The sequence below is a fragment of the Argiope bruennichi genome, chromosome 7, assembly GCF_947563725.1.
Source record: "Argiope bruennichi chromosome 7, qqArgBrue1.1, whole genome shotgun sequence".
Classification (NCBI taxonomy): domain Eukaryota; kingdom Metazoa; phylum Arthropoda; class Arachnida; order Araneae; family Araneidae; genus Argiope; species Argiope bruennichi.
Genome location: NC_079157.1, coordinates 87,955,280 through 87,977,506, shown reverse-complemented (window position 1 = coordinate 87,977,506; position 22,227 = coordinate 87,955,280). Strand labels below are relative to the sequence as shown.

The 22,227-nt window shown below is 30.1% G+C and overlaps 2 protein-coding genes across 2 annotated transcripts in view; one reads left to right on the top strand and one right to left on the bottom strand.

Moving 5' to 3' along the window:
- Positions 1-22,227, top strand: part of LOC129976590 (uncharacterized) — a 466,684-nt gene that overhangs the window by 79,670 nt on the left and 364,787 nt on the right. The gene's annotated exons all lie outside the window — the stretch shown is intronic.
- Positions 1-22,227, bottom strand: part of LOC129976583 (protein O-mannosyl-transferase Tmtc3-like) — a 274,929-nt gene that overhangs the window by 133,176 nt on the left and 119,526 nt on the right. Inside the window, exons 3-4 of the mRNA XM_056090223.1 lie at positions 13,422-13,603; positions 4,010-4,146 (exon numbers count right to left, since the gene is read on the bottom strand). Coding sequence (XP_055946198.1) covers positions 4,010-4,146; positions 13,422-13,603 — 319 coding nt within the window. The remainder of the gene's footprint in view (positions 1-4,009; positions 4,147-13,421; positions 13,604-22,227) is intronic.

Here is a 22,227-nt window from a genome sequence, read left to right as displayed (position 1 = left end):
AATCTTCATCTAATTTTGAATTAAAACTACCTGAGAATGGTTGTTAATGCAATCCTTTCCCCCCATTTTTGTCAATGTAAAAGAAGAAAACTCAGAAATAAATAGTTAAATTAAGGAAATTTATGTTGTTGTTGGTATTGACGTTAAAACTGAAGACCATTATAAAACTTGAATCAGTCGAAATCAGTCCACTGATTTTATTGATGATTGAAATTTATTGATGAATTATTTAATAAATCAGCGGAAAGAGGTCCAGGATATAAAATGGATTCATATCTTTAAAGGACTTAATAAAAATCTCACCGTATTTTTAAGTATCTCTACTAATAAACAAAGAAGAATATATATGGGTGTTTTGACATTATGCAGGACAAACAGTGAGATCTACAGCTGTCAAATCACACGCTAAGAGGAAATAATGCAAGTTAAAACGAATTTTTGAAAATTTTGATTAGAATTTTAATTAATTAAAATTAAGAGAGATTTTGGTATTTTTAAACAATAACTTACAAAAAAATATTCTTGCACAAATATGATTTTTTTATGCTGCTTTAAAGTTAAAAATTTATCTTTTGAAAGATTATTAATTCATTTATCAAGTAAATTGTTTCTAAATATTTACAATTTTTTGAATAGTGATTTTTTAATGTATTCTTTTTCATAATCTTCAATATTTTTTGTTGTAATGAAGTTAAGATGGTTTTCATTCTTTCATTAAATATTTAGTTTAATGATTTTTTCTTCCACTTTTAAGAACTTAAGAGGACTAATTCTATTTAGTATCTGCACATTTCATATGTAAAATAAGAAAATAAAGAAATATTTTTCCAGGCAACAACATTATTAATAGCATTATGAAGTCATGGCATTTGATACCATTTCATAAAACAGATGTACTAACAGATAAGGATACTAAAATAACAAAGCTTTAATAACTTTAGTGCTTAAAAATATCCTGTTTAGGAAATCATGAACATCAAGTTGTGCATGAAGATTTAATTAAAATTAAGGATTTAATTAAAAAGGAGGAAATGATCATCTGCAGATTTGAACAAACAACTTTAAAAAATTGATTTCAAAACATTTACTTCTCTAAGCAGTCTTTTAATAAAGAAAACAATCCAATAATAAAATTCTTGTAATCCACGTTGCAGAACAATCAAAAACTAATTCCATTTTGTATTCCGATTAACTCATAAAATGGTTTGACTAAAACATTGAATTACTATGTCGACAGCTGCAATTAACGCACACAGGAAAAAGAAAAGAAAGAAAAAGGATGAAAGAAAAAAGCAAACACTCGATTAGTTATTCCAGTCCTCGTGTTTCCAAATTAAACAGGCAAGACGGTCTTTAAACAATTAGGTTACTTTTATAAAAATGTCTCATTTAGCGTTGCTAGATGATTCAGCTAATAATCCGTTTCATAAATTAAAATTACTTGAGATGATTCCTTTCAGTTATATCTAAAGTGAAAAAAAAAATTAAACGAATTTTTCAGGTAAAAACCAAACAGAAGATGGATTTTCTTCAAGGAACGAGTTATTAATGGTTACAGAAGTAATACATATTTGGTTTCGGGACAAAATGTGCTCAATTATTTTTCTCACATGATGAAAGAATAGTTTTTAGGTTGACGTGTGTTAAAAAATATCGTCTCTGAAGATGAATCATGTTATACTTCACTTTAATTAAATAGGAAATGTTGTATTTGGCAACTTAGAGAAATGGAATGAATGTGCTTGTCAAGGGATTAATTATTTCAGAAATATTTTAATTCCATATCTGTAGAAATGTTTGGTCGACATCGCAATTTTGTGTAAAGTTTTATTCTCTTAGGGTGAAAATAAAAGAAAACGCATCATTTGTTATTCGATTCCGCGATTCTAAATTAAATAATAAGACTTTCTCCATAGAGTTATGTTGCATTTATGAAAGTGTCTCTCATTTTGTTTAGCCAAACGATTCGGTTAATTATCCATTTCGTAAATTAAAATTACTTCTGAAGATTCTCTGCAGTCTCAACTGAGGTGGGAAAAATAATATGAATTTTTGGCGGGAAAAAAACAAGCGGCAGATGGATTTGCTTCGGGAACGAATTATTAATGGCAACAGAAGAGAAATAATATTTGTTCTGGAAACAAAATGAAATAAACTTTTTTTTTCTCTTCCTATCGGAAAATGGATGAATGGATTTTTCATTTTCATTTCCGTTTAACAATGTCTGAAAATGAGGCATGTTAAATGTCTTTTTAATTAAATACAAAAGGTAATATTATATGATTTACAGAATTGGAAATAATGTACATGTCAAGGGATTAATTATTTTAGAAATACTTCATTTATTATTAAGTAGAAATTATTTTGTTGACATCACACGTTTGTGTGGAGTTTTATTAATTTTATTATACTTTGTGATGAAATATGGATGATTTTCAACCCTGTTTATTAAAATGGAAGTTAATATTCCACTGTTTTAGGTGCTAATAAGAGTTTGGATTTAAGAGTCTTAAATTTGTGCAAAAATCTAACAAACAATATTAAAAAATTTAATTACTAGATTGCTCCAGGCAATTAATTCTAAGTCAAGAAATTGGTTAAAATATGTCATTAATTATCTATTTTTAATTCATAGAAACGATTTTTTTTTTCATAATATTTAGCATTTGTTACTTTTTTGTATAGGAAGTATTAAAAAAAATCTTGTAATTTCAAAAAATAAAAAAATAAAAATGGATCAAATTTCGACGAATTTTTATTTTTCAGATTTTCCTGAGTCCACGAAACAGATTTTTGGAATTATAGGCTAGTTTGTACATTATTCAAACACGTTTTGAACTAGAAGGAAAGCAACAAGTTGTGGTCTTTGTACCAAATTTGTAGATCAAAATTCAATCAATTATTTCTATCAAATTTAGAATCATTTCTATAAAATTTTGATTTTTTTTCTATAAAAATTTGAATTATATGAAGTATGTTTGTCTGAGAACAAAATACGAAAATTATAAACTATAATGCCAGATTTAAATAACATATGATATGCAAATTTCAGCATCTAAAGAGTATATTCGTATCAAATTTTGAGTCAAATCCACCAAAGTAATCCGCAAATTTCAGGATCTAAAGAGTATATTCGTATCAAATTTTGAGCCAAATCCACCAAAGTAATTCGCAAATTTCAGGATCTAAAGAGTATATTTGTATCAAATTTTGAGTCAAATCCACCAAAGTAATCCGCAAATTTCAGGATCTAAAGAGTATATTCGTATCAAATTTTGAGTCAAATCCGCCAAAGTAATCCGTCGGAGTGGGATTTCGTATATATATAAATAAATACGATAACTCAAAAGTGAAGCGATTTAGGTAGAGGAAAATTGAAAATTGACTTTGTTACTAACATTACAGTTTGATGCTATATTTTGAATTTAAAAATTTGAAAAACAGGTGCATAAAAAGCATATTCGGTTTATTACTCTGTATTACAAAGCACAAAATATCCATGTTTGGTACTTTAAAAATAAAAGAATTGAGTATCTATGGCGTTTACGCCTTGTTCATAATCCACAAAGTTTACGTGGAAAGGAAGGGGGATAACAATTTTAATAGGATATACGAGGGAAAATTTTGAGATCTTTCCGGCTAATTGAGTCATCTTATTCACAGGGACATTTCCAAAAATGTGTTTATCAAACTCAAGGAGGTCTAAAACGTGGAAAAGCGTTTAAATCTCTAAGTTGAAGTTTTTTACGATTAAACGATTTTTTACGATACTTTTTGAAAATATTTTACAAATAAATATGTAATTATGGAGAATTTTTGGACACTTTTAACTACAGTCTTTTAGAAATGACATGGTTTTAAGTGTTACTACTTGAACACCGAAAGAAGTTTTAATACGGTTAAATCGCTAGATGCCTAAAACCACCCGAATCGATATTATATAGTTTTAATAGTTATATTCTTAAAAATGGTTGTTATATATTATATAGGTATTAAAGGACCCACTCACTTATAGAAAAGGATGCAGACACAGGCGTGAAGCAGGACATTAACCACATGATATCCGAATGTTTCGAGTTCATGGACGGAATAATTGAGGCGGAAACTCAGAACAGTCAGGGGTCGATAAGATTTGTGACTCTGCTCCTGAAAGAAAGACCATTGGTCATTTCAGAATCCAAAACAATTGCAAAAATATTTCATGATAAATTATCTATTTACTTGTAAGGTTACATGCAATTTACGGGCTGAATGTTTCTTCATACCAATATATATTTAAAATAATCTGGAAGACAAAATAATCTGCCACCAGATCTAACAACTGATCCGATTTCGTCTATATTTGTTTCATGATTTCTAGATATGTCATGAATTGTCGGCTTTACTACATCCTACTGCGTTTTCTTTAGAATATCTTCTACACTTAAAATGTTTTTCTATTCCGTGTTAACATGAAAAATAAATTACATATTAAATATTATGCAGTATAAAAGGTTGATAATTTATGTTTAAACTTATTTTTTATTTTATTTTTATTAATTTATATACATGTTGTAATTGCTATTTGCAATTAAAAAATTTTTATAGCAGAATTAAATTTTAATAATATTAATGAATATATAAATTTATATATTAAAATATGAATTCCAAATTAAAATTTCAAGTATTAAAATATTAGAAATTTTCTTACAGTAGAATGAGATTTTAATAATATTAATGAATATATTTAGATTACATTTTCAAAATATATACTTGCAAATACGTTTCAGGTATGATATTATTTATATCAGGTATTTATATATATACTAGTAACTAAAAATATTTAAAAAAATTCTTGATGCAAATACTTTTCAAGTATGATATTATTTATTCAGGTATGACATCATTTATATCAGGTTTCAGGTATGACATTATTTATATCAGGTTTCAGGTATGATATTATTTATACTTATATCTAAAAATATTTTAAAAATTTTTTTGATGTAAATATGTTTTAAGTATGAGATAATTTAAAAATCTTGAAATTATTAATAAAAGATTTTGCCATAAGTTTCTCAAAACAAAATGGCAACAAAGCTTTTTCTTCTTAATAAATCTTCTTCTTCTAAATTATATATTAAAATATTAATCCTATTCTAAATTATATATTAAAATATTAATCCTATTCTAAATTATATGTTAAAATATTAATCCTAATTTAAAATTTTTAATATTGAAATATTAGAAATTTTCTTATAGTAGAATTAAATTTTAATAATATTAATGAATATATTTTGAAGACGTTTTTAAAATATAAACTAGTAACTAAAAATATTTTTAAAAATTCTTGATGCACATACGTTTCAGATATGATATTATTTAAAAATCTTGAAACTATTATTAAAAGATTTTTACATAAGTTTCTCAAAACAAAATGGCAACAAATCCATCTTCTTCTTCTTATATAATATCTTCTTATATAATCTTTAATAATATCCTTTCTATAATTTAAACTAAGCAACATTTCGCCAAGAATAATTTGTGGTTGCTTGCGATTCTAAAAGCGTTACAATTACTTTTGGTTTTATTTCCGGCCATGTTTCGATTTCAGTAACGAGTGTGTAGAAAATGACTTCCTTTCAGCTAAATTACTTTCGGAGGATATTTCTTTTCGGATGATGCTGTTGCTACCGCTGTTTTCCTACTCGCTTTTGAGGTTTCATAAGCTTTTCATTTTCTGCTCCAAAGTACTGGATTACATCGGATTCAGATTTTCAATAAGGTTTCATATCTTATGGAATTCGTAATGCTTCTAGCGCAATTCGGTTTGTTCCGTGAGAAGTCTTTGGGAAAAAGATTTCTTTTTCGTCTAAAAGTAATTGCAAAGTTGTATATGGAATGAATCTTTTTTGTATAGTAGGCGATTAAAAATAACATATCGCTTAATACAGGATTATCATAAAATAATATATCGTTTAATGCAGGATTATCATAAAATAACATATCGTTTAATACAGGATTATCATAAAATAACATATTGCGATCATAACTATAGATCTATCTATCAAATTACCATGGAAACATTATATCAAAAAGCCTTTACACAACTGCATCTGTATAGTGGAATATGTAATTTCTTTATGTTAATAACAGTCGTCTCAGACGACCAGGTGATTCACCGAGATTATTGGTAATATTTGTTTTCAGACATATTGTTTTTCGGAACTTCATATTTAAATTGTAAATTGCAAACTTCAATAGCAATTACAAATATATATAGCAAATTGTCCCATATTAATTCTGTGTTCATTTAATTGCCTTAGTTAAATTATGTTTACTGTGCATTAAAACATTTTTAATCAAGACCGACCCATAATATTAAAGTGCTATTAAAAATGTAAATGTCCGGTTCATCTATCATCCAGATTTCTAGATATAGTAATTTCACTTTTTCATCATTATCTCATTTACGAAGTATAGATAGAGTACTCTAATCACCAAAAGATTTGAATATGAATCTCCACATTTTAGATGTATCTAGTATAGAGAGAGTATTCTAATCACCAAAAGATTTGAATATGAATATACACATATTCAAATCCATCATTATCTCATTTACGAAGTATGGAGAGAGTATTCTAATCATCAAACGATTTGAATATGAATATACACATATTCAAATCCATCATTATCTCATTTACGAAGTATGGAGAGAGTATTCTAATCATCAAACGATTTGAATATGAATATACACATATTCAAATCCATCATTATCTCATTTACGAAGTAGAGAGAGAGAATTTTAATCACCAAAAGTTTTGAATATGAATCTCCACATTTTAGATGTATCTAGTATAGAGAGAGTATTCTAATCACCAAAAGATTTGAATATGAATATACACATATTCAAATCCATCATTATCTCATTTACGAAGTATAGAGAGAGAATTCTAATCACCAAAAGATTTGAATTTGAATCTCCACATTTTAGATGCACTTAGTGTTTGAAAAACACATTTTTGGAAGATGTCTGTCAGTGTATCTGCTTGTCCTTGACGAAGATAACTCAAAAGTATTTTGAGCTAGACGGATGAAAATTAGTATATGGTCTTTACATCAAATTTGTAGAATTCTGTCAAATTTCGTGAAATATCTATTCATAACACCGCTTTATGCCCCTACAACTACAACTTACTGGTTATTTAAACTGTGTAATGAGCATAAAATGGGCGAGAAAACGCTCCTGTATTATCCATCGCTGTGACTATCAGTCAAATTGTCAGGCATCTGACCTCTATTGATTAAAATTTGGTAACGTCATTTTAACATTAGATAAACAAAGTCAAGAACATTGAGTTGGTTGAGATTCAAATGAGAAATGTCAATGGCGTTTTAAGCAAACTATCAAAGAGAAATTGATAGCTAATGCTATTCTACCTAAACAGACATACAGTTTGTTAGTGATAACAACATTCAGGAAATGATAATAATAACAATAAAATTATTATGAAAAAATGTCTGCTAGAAATGAGAATAGATATCCTACGCGATTTGGCAAAAAAAAAAATTAAAAAAAAAATTATTTATTTGAGAAAAAGTAATTAACCCTCCAGCTGCGTATCCCGCGATTTCCGCGGGTTGGCAATCAATCCAATTTCTGTTGCATCCCGCGTCTTTCGCATATTAGAGTGTTCATTTTTACGATTACAGATTTTTATTATATTATATTATTTGCACGTAGGTACTTTAGTGAATTCCATAACACACACACAAGAAGTAGAGCTAAACCAATTTATTAACTCAACTCTGAACTGAGAACACAGTAACTAACAAATCTTCTGCTTTTATACTAGCAGTGAAAGTTCCAGAATACTTTTCAGGAGACAGCAAGAAAAGTCCAGAACACTTGTCTGGTAAACTAAAGAAATGTCCAGGATCTTCTGGAACATGAAATAAAGGGAAACATAAAATCAAGGAATTAAATATTTACACAGACTGTGAATCGTATTATCTCTAGCGGGATTCGAACTTACGATCTCTTGATTAAGAGACCAGTGCTATGACCATTCTGTCATGGAGAGTCGACTGCCTCTTTTCAATGCGGCATTATTATCATGTAACATATAGTATCAGTTCACTTTCTATCAAAAACATTTGAAAATATTGCAAACATCGCATCCAAATAGTGATTTTAAGGAATTACGCAGCCAGAAACTTAAAAATTAATTTGCTTTACAAAAACACCCATTTCACTCTTCAAATACTGAAAATCCGTGAACGCGTTACAAACTCAAGATGCAAACCTTACAACGTCTCATCTTCTCGGTTTTTCTTTCTCTTTCAAATTCTATTATCGAAGACGAAAAACACCACAAAATTGAAGTCTGTTGGGTAGAAATACTGTATCCAAATTTCTTTCTAGCTAAACAGAGATAAAGATTTCAACATTTTCGGCTGGAACAGGATACTTCAGTCGCCAAGCTTGGAAAACGCGGAGTCAAAGCAGCGCCAGCTCGAATTCGACAAAATATAGCTAGGGGGTGGGAGAACGGAGTGAAGGAAGGAATATATGAAATTTTATACCGCAAGCATGAAGTTTAGAATTTGAGAAGGAAGCTGCGGAATTGTTTGGCAAGAGTCTATCGTAAAATGCCACCATTCTTCAAGATCGAATTTCCTACGATGGGAGCAGAATTTGGATTTTATTTTTATTCTATTTTTTCCTTATTTTCTTCTTTTTTTCGTCTCATGCTTTTTGAATCCCGTTATCAGCAGAAGTTGGAAGGGAAAAATATGGTGACTGGAATGGTGTTTTTCTTCGAATATTCTACTTATGAGCCTTGACGATGTGTTATCAGAGAAATAACAGATCATTGGAAATAAGGTGTTTTTGTTAGATATCTGTATATCTCGTGAAGATATACTTCAGTTGTTACTTAAGTGAAATAAATAAAAATTTATTCTGTATTTTTAATATTTAAATTCATTGTTGAATTTGCACCGCTACAACGGCATATCAGACACAAAAGTTGATATTTGATTATTAGGAAAGCTCTTAATTTATTAGCATTGTAAAGTGAATGAAATAGATTATTAAAACAGGGTAATTTAGAATTTATTCTTTATTCTTAATTTATCATCACAAATAACATCAAAGTTGACAGTAAAATTTACAACATTATATTGTAATGTCAGACTCAAAGCTAATATTTGATTTTCAGAGAAGCTCTTAATTTATTTGCATTGCAAAGTGAATAAAACAGATAAATACAGGGTAATCTAGAATGTATGTTTTATTTTTAATTTCTCATTCTAAACCAATTCTCATAATCAAACTTTGGTTTTAGATGTTTTATATCTTTTTAATAAAGTCAGTTTTCCTGGTTTCTTTATCTTACTTTGTTGGACAATCTTTTGGAGATGGAATTGTAGGTAACCAAAAAGCAGACCAATGCCCCTAGCTGTTGACAACTCCACCCTACAATATTATTCTTGTGCGCAATTCAAAAAAGTACATTAAAATGCGTTTGTATTCGAAATTGGAGAGGCCTTTAAGAGGGATAACAATTTTCACGATAACAAACCTCTTTTGTAGAAGTGGTCTTTGAATGAATAGAAAAGCAGACACAATTTTTACTAACTTACTTCCTGGTCATAGCAGACATTATAATCTTCATTTGTTGATAAGAGAACAACCATGAACGTGCTCAAAATATAAAAGCGAAATGTCTGTTCGCTAGATTGCTTTAGTATGCTCAAAGAGGACAGTTTTTGGAAAGCTTACAGTTTCATCATCAACTTTATCTGATTAATCCCTTTGTTAATCTTTTTGAATTTTAAATGCTATTAAAATTTTCCCACTCATTTAACTCTTTCTAAGGCGATGGGAAGTATGCTTCCCACCAAATTTATCAATCTTTGCATGAAATTATGTAGGTTGGCATCAGTTCCGACAATTTTTTTTTAGAAAGACCGAAGCTTAGATGCTTCAGTTCTTTATCTCACACAAAATGATGTGTCTTGATTTGTTACTTAATTATTAATGAACCAAATTAATTAATTAATCAAATTAAATTTATCTAATAAACTAAATGAGTCCCTTTTCTTATTCTAATTTCTAGCCTAAAAATATTTTAACATAATATGACTAGAAAAAAAATAGCCCTTTAAAGGGTTAAATAATGTTGATCATTCAGAGTATCTTTTTACATCTGCCATTTTGCTACAGTTTATTATGTTTTTATTTTGATATGATTTTGATTTAGCGTGTATAAACACCTACATGGATTTTGTATCATAATGAAGGGCAATCACCATTGCAATCAGCATATTTAACTGAAATGCTGAATATATGAGATATAAAGAATATCCTTGTTTATCAGCATTTTGTTTTGTTGTTTACATAGCAAAATAAGTTAAATACATTGTGATCCAAAATATATGCTGATACATAGTAAACACATATAAATAACCGGAAAAATTATACAAAAATGTATAGCAACCTTTATGAACATGGATACAACTCTTATATGAGGTAGTTTATTAATACTGTAATCAGAGTTCAAAACTAATTACTAGAAATCCCGACTATATACACAGAAAATGCAGCTTTTTGCGAATGCATTTGTCCTGGTCTCATTGCAAGAGGCTCTATGGAAGGAAATTCTGAAAATACCTGCGAAATGCCGATTATTTTCGAAAGGGTTCATGTGCCATCACTATGAAGGGAATTTTGAGCAGCTTTTTTGAAACTGGAAATCGTATGTTCTGTCCAAACGTAAAGTGTAGGAAAATAAGATGTTTTCACCAGTCACTGGCTTGAAATTTCTGCGTTTCTGTATATTTCTTCTAGATCCTTTGGATGTGATTTCATTCTCATGTGTTATACATTCTCATGTGATTCTGGTAGATTTTCAATTTCATTTTGCAGTTTGTAAAACGTGCAAAAGTCTCTTTAAGCATATAAATCTCGACTTGAATGATTGAAAAAAACATACATAGGGGCACATATCAATAGGCTGTTATATCCAGAATGTCTAATTACAATTAATAGATTAGACTACACTTAAAAAAAGACAATTAGATGATTTTTACTGACAAAGGCTTATGAAAAAAAGTTATTATGTTTTCGCTTTTTTATGTCTAAAGTACACTCTATCTATTCATCTGCATATGAACCAGGGAAATCAAAAACATAAAATAGATGTATGATCTACACAAAAGATCTTTAATATCAAAATTATTAATAATAATTCAGTTTTGGCTGAAGATGGCAAAAAATAAACTATTTGCTTGCTTATATTTCTATGTGTTTGTAATTTCAATCAATTGATAATACAGCCAGCTTGATAAACGAAATTTCACATTTGATCAACCAGTTTGGTCTTAGCAATCAAATTACACTTTTGTATCAAATTTTAGATTCAAATGGGCTAAAACAAAAAAATCTAAAATACACCGTCATTTCTCATTATTACAAAGAAGTATAACATACCATAAATAGCATAAGAGAATCTCGAGGGAAGGTAATTTCTCTGTTTAACTTACATAGTTCGAGAGTAAACTGGATAGTAATAAAGAATTCTTAAGATAAGCTACAAGTAACTGATAATTATGTAAGCAATGTATTTTAAATCGAACTGGCAATTAAATAAAAATACCTCATCATTAGCTATTTGCTGCCCCTTTTGCTTTGTTGAGGAGGTATGCAGAATTGTTTCACACAGTCTTGTATAATGAAAGGTGAGAAGAGGTACGCGTAATATTAAATTTAATAATTATTTAAAGCCCAGTCACATCTCCAATTATATATACCTACAAAATGGAAGCTACAGATTGACGATATTTAACTAACGCTAAAATACCTCTATTATCTCTAATTTAAAATCTCTTCAATATGTTGTAGAGAGGCACTTGAACCTTACTCCAAGTGTAATTATAAAGAAGGTTAGTAACATGCGATCATTTCTTTCCATTTCATAAAATTTTCAAATCTTCCTTAGTGATAAGATTTATTTTTATGCAATGGAACCTATAGAAATGAAATAGATATTTTATTACATTAAAAATTTATAGATAAAAGATGTTACAGAATTATGAGAGAAACTAACCTTTCACAGAGATAAACATATTCAGAATTTGCAATGTACAGAAAAGTTTGTTTTGTTGTGCAAATTTACTTGATACTTGTTAAGAATTTTGTGTCTACTTAAAGCAGTTTTTTCTGATTTAGAAATATACACCAATAAATTTCTAACTAAAGTATCTTATAAATATCTCCAAATGCAACTATAAAATTATGCCATAGTTAAAATTTTACATGATGAAAAACTCATACTATCTTATTACTCTGCAGTGTGAAACTCAGACAAATTCCTTTCTGGTTATGAGGTCTCTAAGATTGGATTTGGAGGGTGGCATAGACAAAAAAAAACGCACTTATTAAACTAGATACACAATTGTTGCATCAGGAGGATGGGAGAAATCTTCATTCGACTCAGAAAGTTCCATCATAAGCTAAATGTTAAGCATGTTAAGATCTGATGAATATTTATTATAGAATTTATGGTCAGTGAATTTTCTTTTCAGTGAATTAATGCCTAGAAATACGGTAACATGCCACATAATATAATGTGATATGTTGCTGGAACAAATCCCATTATGCATTAATACTGAATGTTGCCGGAACGTCTATAGGCAACATAATGCATTATTATTGCAGAATACCGTCGTTTCTTCTTGCAAATACGGTAACATGCCATATAATATAATGTGACATGTTGCTGGAACAAGTCCCAGTATGCATTAATACTGAATGTTGCCGGAACGTCTCTAGGCAACATAATGCATTATTATTGGAGAATACCATCGTTTCTTCTTGCAAATACGGTGACATGCCATATAATATAAAGTGACATGTTGCTGGAACAAGTCCCATTATACATTAATACTGAATGTTGCCGGAACGTCTCTAGGCAACATAATGCATTATTATTGGAGAATACTGTCGTTTCTTCTTGCAAATACATCTGTGCTTTTACCGGACAATTTTTATAGAAAGTGGCCAGGTTAAAAAACAATTGTTTATCAGGTTAAACAGGAGCAAATTTTTCAATCAAGTTGCACTTACTTTTTAAATGTTATTATTTTTAAAACGTACTTAAATTAAATGTATTCGATTGCTCGGATATATATCCTTCAGATTTTGGACGTAGAGATAAAATTGGTTATTTTAAAGCTTAACTAAATTTCATGAAAATCAATTTGCTTCATGCTCCTAAACTTTAAAAGAATTTGGTTCTCTTGTCCGCCATATTTTTTTTTCAGACTTTAAAGTCAAGATGGCCAATATACTGAATAGCTTTTATGTTGATGAATATATTTTATAATGTTTCTTATATATGCTGGAATATATGCTGGAATTAGAAATGTAAAATATTTACCTTCACCAAGGGTGTCCCCCAAAAGTCATTCCTGAAGAGGTTAGCGAGGGGTGTATGAGGCCGCAGATCTCTGTTATCACGAATAGCCACAAGGTCATCGAAGACTAGGTCACCTGTCAAGGAGTTCCGGTAACACAGAACGACCAATGACATCAGGATCAGAGGATACAACTTCATACCTCCTGTAACATGAAAATATGCATATTTATAGGCTTTTATTATCTTCCAGCATAAAAAGAAAGCATAATTTTTAAAACTCATTTACACCATTTAAACGAAACATACCAAACTCAAGGGATGAGAAAGATCTGTTTTCTAAATAAGCTGATAGATATGCTCGTTTAATTAAAGCTTTTTCAATACAACGAGATAGAACTGACATTAAATATTAACTACTTACATTTCATCAAACATTTTTCAAAGATTTCATTTTCAAACATTTTTAATAAAAGTTAGAGGTATTGAATTCAAAATTTCATAATTTGAAGGAACAATGCATTTAAACCCTTCAGAAATATCTTTGGATTGTTAATTGAAGAGTTGGCATTGGATATGACCAAAAAAATGACATGTTTTTCATCTAAATGTTTTTATTTCAAGCTTTAGAACTACAAATTGATACCATCTTTAAATATTCGATATCCTAATTGATGACTATAATTTAATCTACTATTCATTCTAAGAGTGACTATTTCTGGTTATTTGTTATGCATGTCAAATGATTCATTGCCTTCTTTTATATTATGGATTTGCACTAAAATTAGCTAAATACTCTTTACACTCTCGACACTATATGATACTACGAACACTTTCAATCATTGAACAGATAGTTTTAGCACTAGACGATACTACAAACATGTTCTAACATTAGATAGATAGTTTGGAGCACTGTATATATTTCAAGTTACAAGTTTAAAATGTGAAACGTTGAACATTTGCAATGGAAGAATTTCCATTGGTTATCGGTCTTTTACAATCGGTCTTGAAAAATTCGTATTACACCATCCATTTATGTAAGTGCACGACTATACAGCAAGATTTATTTAGCAACTGTAAATAAGATAAAAAAATTACTGCCGCATTTTTTTTTTTTTTTTTTTTTTTTTTTGAATACACAAATTGGAATAATATGACTACTTTGGAAAACTACAAATGGCGAATAATTTGGCTCAAAAATTTGAGTCAAGATTCGATGCATTATGTTGCAAAGACTTAAGGAGAACCTACCTTAATTCACTCTTTGATAACTGAATAAATGTCTAATTCTTGGAACATTAAAGTTAGTAAATCAGTGACCAAATGTATATAGGTATGGATGGATGAAAAAGAGGATTCGAAAGAAATACATTGTAAGTTCCATTTGGCAACCATATCTTTAATTAGCTTTCTCTAAAATCCGGCCATTCGATATGCACTTTAGAAATGAATTTCTAACTACTGAATATTTCATCGCTGGAGGCTTTCATGGGTTTTCCTCTAAGATATAAACGAAAATACTTATCTGTTTAGATCTGAACCTTTGGGAAGGCAGTTTATCAACATATATTGGAAGTCAGAAATACACCTCAAGTGATACGTAGGTATTCCAACATTGCTTCAACTTGTAGACGATCCCAATTTTCTTGTTTGAATATGAGCCTACATTCATTAATTTGGTTATATATTCTAGATTAAGTGGCAGTTTGATCAATTTGTGTACGCAATTGAAACCAGTGGAACTGGTCTCAACAAGTTTTTCTCGTATACTTTCAAATAAAGGTGTTATTCCAGAGAACGCCTTGCATGAGAGTGGCGTAGAACAGTTATGAAATATTAAACGTTGGCGTGAATATAGCATTTTTACTGAATCTATCGAGTCATCCTTGGTGAGTTATTTGACTATTAATCCCTGGCATGCGGTTAATAATATCCAAAAATCAAATTTATGTTTTAGATGTGCTTTCCCAACAGATTGAAACAAAAATTTGGCATATAACTACTGTTACGGATTTTCATCACCGCCGGGTTCTTTTGATAGTGGATGAAAACACAATCAGCAGGCGACAGTAGAAAACAATGACGACTTTTATTTACACAAAGACACGAGTACACAAAAACGACGAATATACAGACGACAAATATTTACAGCCGAGACGAACACAGGACAGCACACAGCAGCACATTACAGCAGACAGTAGACCACAAGTAGTAATCGTCTACAGCACACTAAGCGGCCAGACAGAATCCAACAGGAGAAAGGATCCTCGGAGCTTCGCTCTACGGTCTCTCCAACGCCTGAATTTCTCACTGTCTCTTCTCGCTTTAGCTGTCGACTCACTACTTCTCACAACTGGCTACTACACAAAAAATACGACACTCTTCCACAGTAGACAACAGAATTGGGCACACAGCAGTTCAGCACTCACTCCACGCAACGTTGGCACTCCATTGTTTCTTTGCTATCCTTTCGGCGACTCCGACTACAATTCACGACGACGACTCTCGACGATACACCACAGCTTGAAAGTGCCGGCCTTTTATAGTTCCCGGGAGGCGAGCCTAGAATATTCTAGATAAATCAAGCGTCTCTCGGTTCCTAATGGACGAAGCAACAAAATTCTCGAAATTTCGAGCATTATCTATTTTGTCGCAAAAGTCGCCAAATTCGTCGCCAAGTCGACAAATGGTCGCCAAGCTCTGGAATCACTGCTCCGCATCCGGCAGCATCCAATACAGATGACTGTAAAACGATCTTTCTTATGATGACACTATTCATGCTGGGAAGCAAAATTACAGGTTTGTAACACAGCACTTGAAGTCACAAACTCCCAGACTAAATTTAATATATTTAAGCCACTGCGTCTTTTAGTTCCCACGTTTACATGTTTCTGAATGTACGGATAGACAGACGGTCAATCCCTCGTTGGATTTGACTCAAAATTTGTAAGTGTCCAGATTACAGACGTTAATTCTGTGCAAATTTTATCCGTCTACCTATCATCATTTTGTTATCTTATTAAATTATGTTCGTACAGCCTGGACAGATAGAATTTCTCTGAGCCAATTTTGCTGAAAATTTCATAGAAATTTACAAATTTGTATAAAGACCATATACCAAATTTCACCCGACTAGATTAAAGTGTTTGCGTAAACTTTGTCTCAGACAGTAAGAGGGACATCTTCCAAAGATTTGTTTTTCTATCTTTTCTAATCGAAAACCTGAAGATTCGTCAAAATTTTGAGTGCAAATTGTTTGACAATTGCCAAACTTTCTCTGTAGTATGTATACTAGAAAGTTAAGAAATTAATATGTGATTTTTTTCCGTAGATTGCATTGTTTAATGGAACCTGAATAATTGGCATTACATTGTTTTGTTTATGAATTACAATAAAGTGTTCTGCCTTTTTAAACTTTGTTTCTTTTATTTGTCAGTGAGTTTTTTATATATCAATATTTATAATAATAACTGTTATTTTCGTATATTTATTTAATTACATAACAATTTGTAAAACACCCGACCGTTGGATGATGCCATATCATCTCTATTTTAAAGGGCATTCTCTATATGAATACGAAATATGTTGGTCAAAGCGAAAATAAAATTGAATTACATTGTTTTGAAATTCTAGATTTGTGAGGAGTTTAAAAGTTGTAAATAAATATGTATTAGTTATTATCTAGAAGAAAATTCGTTTTATGCTATGATAATCACACAACATTTCACAAAAAATTATCCTAAATGCCAGTTTAGACAATAAGATATAGTATATGTTTATTATGCAAAGAAATGCGTACATCACATATGATACTTTCGTAAATTAAAAAAGGAATTTAAATTTCGAAAATCAATATGCATTATCTTATTCTAATTTTTTTTCGTTGTTGTTTTGCAAGTCATTCTTCCTTGCTTCTGTAAATCACTATCCATCTAAAAACTGAATAGTACTCTACAAGTAAGATTCTCGGAGAAACTTTTATTAATTCTCAAAATATACGACATTTGCAAACGATTTTTCACTGAAGAACGAATGAAAAATGGTCCTGCGCCAGATGGCAACAGTCAAAACGAACGAAAAATTCCTCTTCCAAAATCATATAGTTTATAAATAACACCCGCCTGAAAATAAATGAAGAAAATAAACAAAACAAAAAAAGCTAAACTTCCTTGAAATGAATACTAAAATAAAAGATTTGATCACAGAAGAAGGAAGTGCCCTTCTCAACTCTACCATTTATCCACTTTCTTCCGTACCTTTCGACACTCGATTCAATTTTTGCAAAATAAGGAGAAAGAAAGAAGAATTTTAATGAAACTTGTTTTGCAAGAGAACAAAAGGTGGTGCCCTTCGAACGTTTGTTCGAAAGATGAATGGGAGTTCATTTCATCCCCTTCGTTCTAGAACTTCAATCTTGTCCCGACGCCGAACGGAAACAAAAGGTAATAGGCACCCTCGCTTTTCCCTTGTTCAACAAGAGAATAGTTCGGAGGGAATCATTTCAAGAATGGGAGAATGCATCATTCCCTGATAGGAACAAGAGCGAATTTTTCCCTCTTTTTCTTCGAAAATGAAAAAGTTGAGGTAGAGGGAAAATTGTGACGAATTCTCATTAATGGAAGCTTCTTTTTTGATTAAGTTTAGATAAGATTAGATTAAGTTAGGCTTAGTTAAATATATTTACACAATTTACTGCCGGAGATATCATCCACAAATCAGGATTATATCTGAAAACACTGAGTGTCACAAAATGTTAACACAGATTTCATATTATTTAATGGAAGCTTCTTTTTTAATTTAAATAAGATTAGATTAGGTTAGGCTTAGTTAAATCTGTCTACGCAATTTACTGCAGGAGATATCATCCACAAATCAGGATTATATCTAAAAACACTGAGTGTCTCAAAATGTTAACCCTGATTTCATAATATTTTTAATCTTCAATTCTTTTACTAATTCTAATTATGTTTTCTTTTTACGAAGGATATAAAGAGAAAGTATTCTAATTATCGAAAATTCTGTTTCGTGATTTTGTGGAATTATTACGTTTTAGATCTCTCTGAGTCCAAAATAACAAAATTTAGTAGACTCTTAGAAGAAGATTACCTAATGCTATGGTTCTCGTGACATAACTAAGAGAATATTTTCGTACATCTTCAAAGATCATGGTCCCTAGTATCCTAAAAACTTTGTACATATTATCTTGTTAACAAGATAATTAAAATAATTTTGATTGGATTTTACACGGTTTCGAATATGTTGAAAGAAATATAAAAACCTCGGATGAGTTCTAAATGGACCAACTGGCTCAAAGGGATAGAAATGAAACTCGAGTCCTTATTTTGACTATTTCTGACTCAATAATTTATGCTGCTAGTTTTGAAAAAAAAAAAAAAAGAAGAAAAAAAAACTTTTGCCTTTATTCCATTTCCATATTTTGAATTTGTTTAAATGCACGTGGATTAAAGATTAAGAATTTGAATAAAATTAATTAAATAAAAATAAAGAAAGGAGAAAAATTTAGTGGCAACATTATGTCAAAATGATACATTTTAAAATTTCCAGAAACTTAATATTTTTTAGTTCGTTTGAATATATTCATCGTTTAAAAATGCAGCTTGGCGTCATACGTCGGACTGATCTGTTGGGTAATTGAGCCACAACTAGGGATCTGTTGCAATTGTACTGTAACCCAAAAAGACACAGTGTAGAGTGCTCCAAAGCAGCGGGTCCCAAAACGTTTAGCCGGAGTTCATAATGTTTTTACTTCTTTTTGATTATATAGGTATCGATTTAGTTTTACATATTCTGTTCATTTTCGGATTTGGAAGCTCTCCGCGAATTTATGCATGCATTAGGAGGCGTTTATTTCGTGAAAAAAGGGGTGGCGAGAAAAGTGAATGGAAGAGATATTTACATTTAGAAATAGGGTGAATTCAGATTATTCGTGGAATTAGGAGACCTAATGATTATTCATATTTCTGAGCACTACCCCATAACGAAGTACGATCACCGGAAAGTGCTAATTTAACCAAGTCTCGTAACCTGATGCTGAAACAAATAGTATATTGGATCTATCTAGAAAATTTTCTTTTTCTGCGAAATTCAAATATTATTATGGCTCTGGATACGTTGTTATGGTTCTCATGGGAGCATGCAAATATTTAAAAAATATATCCCCCCAGTTCACACATGCAGCGTTTACCATATGGCTCCCTCCTTTTTTTAGCCACAGATTTTTTTAGCTGATATTCAAGGGATATTGTATAATGCTTTTATTTTACATTAAAACATTTAATATAGAAGTTTTTCTATTTTGAATATTTAAAGAATTTTTTCTAATTTTCTGTAGTAGAAAAATTATAGAAATAGTTGATTTTCTGGTGCTACTGAATTTTCTTTCACTGTGTATAAATTAATTTTTTTATTCGAAATGTTATGTCAATATGCTTGAGAATAATCTCATTTCGCCAGTTTTATTTATTCAAGAGGAAAAAATCAAATGTAAATCATCACATTAACGCTTAAAAAAACTATTAAAGCTAAAATAAACTTCTATGGAATTCTGGTGAATGCTTAAGAAGTTCTTCCTACACTTTAAAGATTGGAGGGGGGGGGAGGTTAAAAAAAATTGAAAAAAATTCTTTACCTTCTTTTCAGACTAAGCTAAATTCTTGTTATTCATGTAGACTAAATAAATAAATAAACAAAAAAAAAACATGCAGAAAAATGAAATGCATTTACTTTTTAAAATATTCTTGATTTCTTATTAAAAAAACATTTCCTTAAGTTCCAACCTCCTGAAAAACGTTTTTTTTTTCTTATTTAGAAATTCTTTCAAAGGCTTTTTATATATATTAATGTATTTAAATTCATTAATAAATGGAAAAAGGTTGAAAGGCAGGATTTTTCAAATTTAAATTTAAGCGCGTGATTTTTTTAAAAACATGGCTGGCGTAAGAACTGAATTGATGAATGAAAAAAAGCATGCCTAGACTTTTTTCAGGTTTTAATGAATAGATTAAGCATTTTTTTCTATACTGTAGGAATAAGAAAAAAACATTTTCCTGAGACTTGGAATTTTGCTAAGTTTTTTTCTTTTTTTAGGGGGGGGAGAGGGGTTAATTTAGATAACACCGAATAAAGCCTTTGATTCGACTTCATATATATATTCTGTAAATATAAACTTTCCATTAAATTTCGAAAATTCCATTATGCAAATTATTTCTGTTTTTTGTCTAAGTCGAATGTGCTTACTCCCTCATTTAGATAAATTAATCCAGGGGTCGTGTGCATGTGTGGGTTGTTTTCTTCTTCTTCCTTTTCTCTAATTTTAATCCAAGAACACGAACTTCAGGGGAATTCTCACGTAAATCTAAAATGAATTAGCAGCGCCATTTTGGCAAACTACATAATATTTTAGTTAAATTTATATGCAAATTTTTTATTACAAACTTTTACATTATGAAAGATTTTGATTGGAATAAACGATTAAATTAATAGTCTTTTACATGTAAATACACGGATAGCCAAACTAAATAAAGCCTTTTTTTTTTTAATGATGAAATGACTTGTTTAAACGCTGCTTGTTTGAAATTTGCATTTGGTTTCTCATTAACTCTTTGGCTTACGAATGTATTTAAGTTCCTACTGAGTCCAGCCATTTCGTACAATGTTCTACAATAACGTTCGCTATCACATTATTAGATGATGCAATAAGTGGAATATTTTTCTATGTCGTACAATATTATGCAATATTTTTATGCTGTCGGTGAAGTGTACCAATTTTTTTTGCCTTTCAAATTGTTTTCTACTTTAATTTAACTATGGATTTAAACATAAAAACTTGGCGTCTTTGATCCCAATTGGTCTGCTTGTTTTCAGAACAATTAAACTATTGATAAGAAATGCGTGACTATCGTTTATTGAATCTTTATTGTTAGATAAGATAAAAAAGATATACAAATTTAAATTGACAAAAATCTAGAAATTTATGAAAAGAAACGAAATTATGAAACGTCATGTTAGATTGTTGGTCCATAAGCAATGTCATTTTAGAACACATTTGATTCATTAATCGATCACTCACTCACTCACTCACTCACTCACTCACTCACTCACTCACACACACACACACACACACACACACACACACACACACACACACACACACACACACACACACACACACACACACACACACACACACACACACACACACACACACACACACACACACACACACACACTTTATACTTTTTACATGGTTTTACTGGAAATATATAGACTGTCAGCGTTTCTATCAATTTTGTGTAAAAAAAAACGAATAAACTTTAAAAACTGATTCAATTCTTTAATTGACAACAGAATATATAAATTCAGATTATTTTATTACTTACGTTGTATGATTAGAATATAAATAACCATCTATATTTTCGAGTGAATTATGTTCGTCAACCGATCGCAGAATGCATATATTCTAATCATTTATTGCTTGCTTTGCGTGAACTGAATATAAGAGAACTGTCATCTTTTTGGTCTGATTATATTGACTAATCGATCGTATAATGCACAAACTCAAACCATTTATTGCCTACATTGCTTGTGACTTGATTAAATTGGAACGGTCATCTTTTTTTATTGGATTATGTTCATTATTCGATCGCATAATACTTAAATTCGAATAACTTATTGCTAACATTGCATGGTTTAAATATAAGTAAACGATAATACTTTTTCAACTTATTATGTATGTTCCTTAACTGAATGCATAGATTCAAATTATTTATCGTTTACATTCTATGATTTGAAAATAAATAAACGATCATTC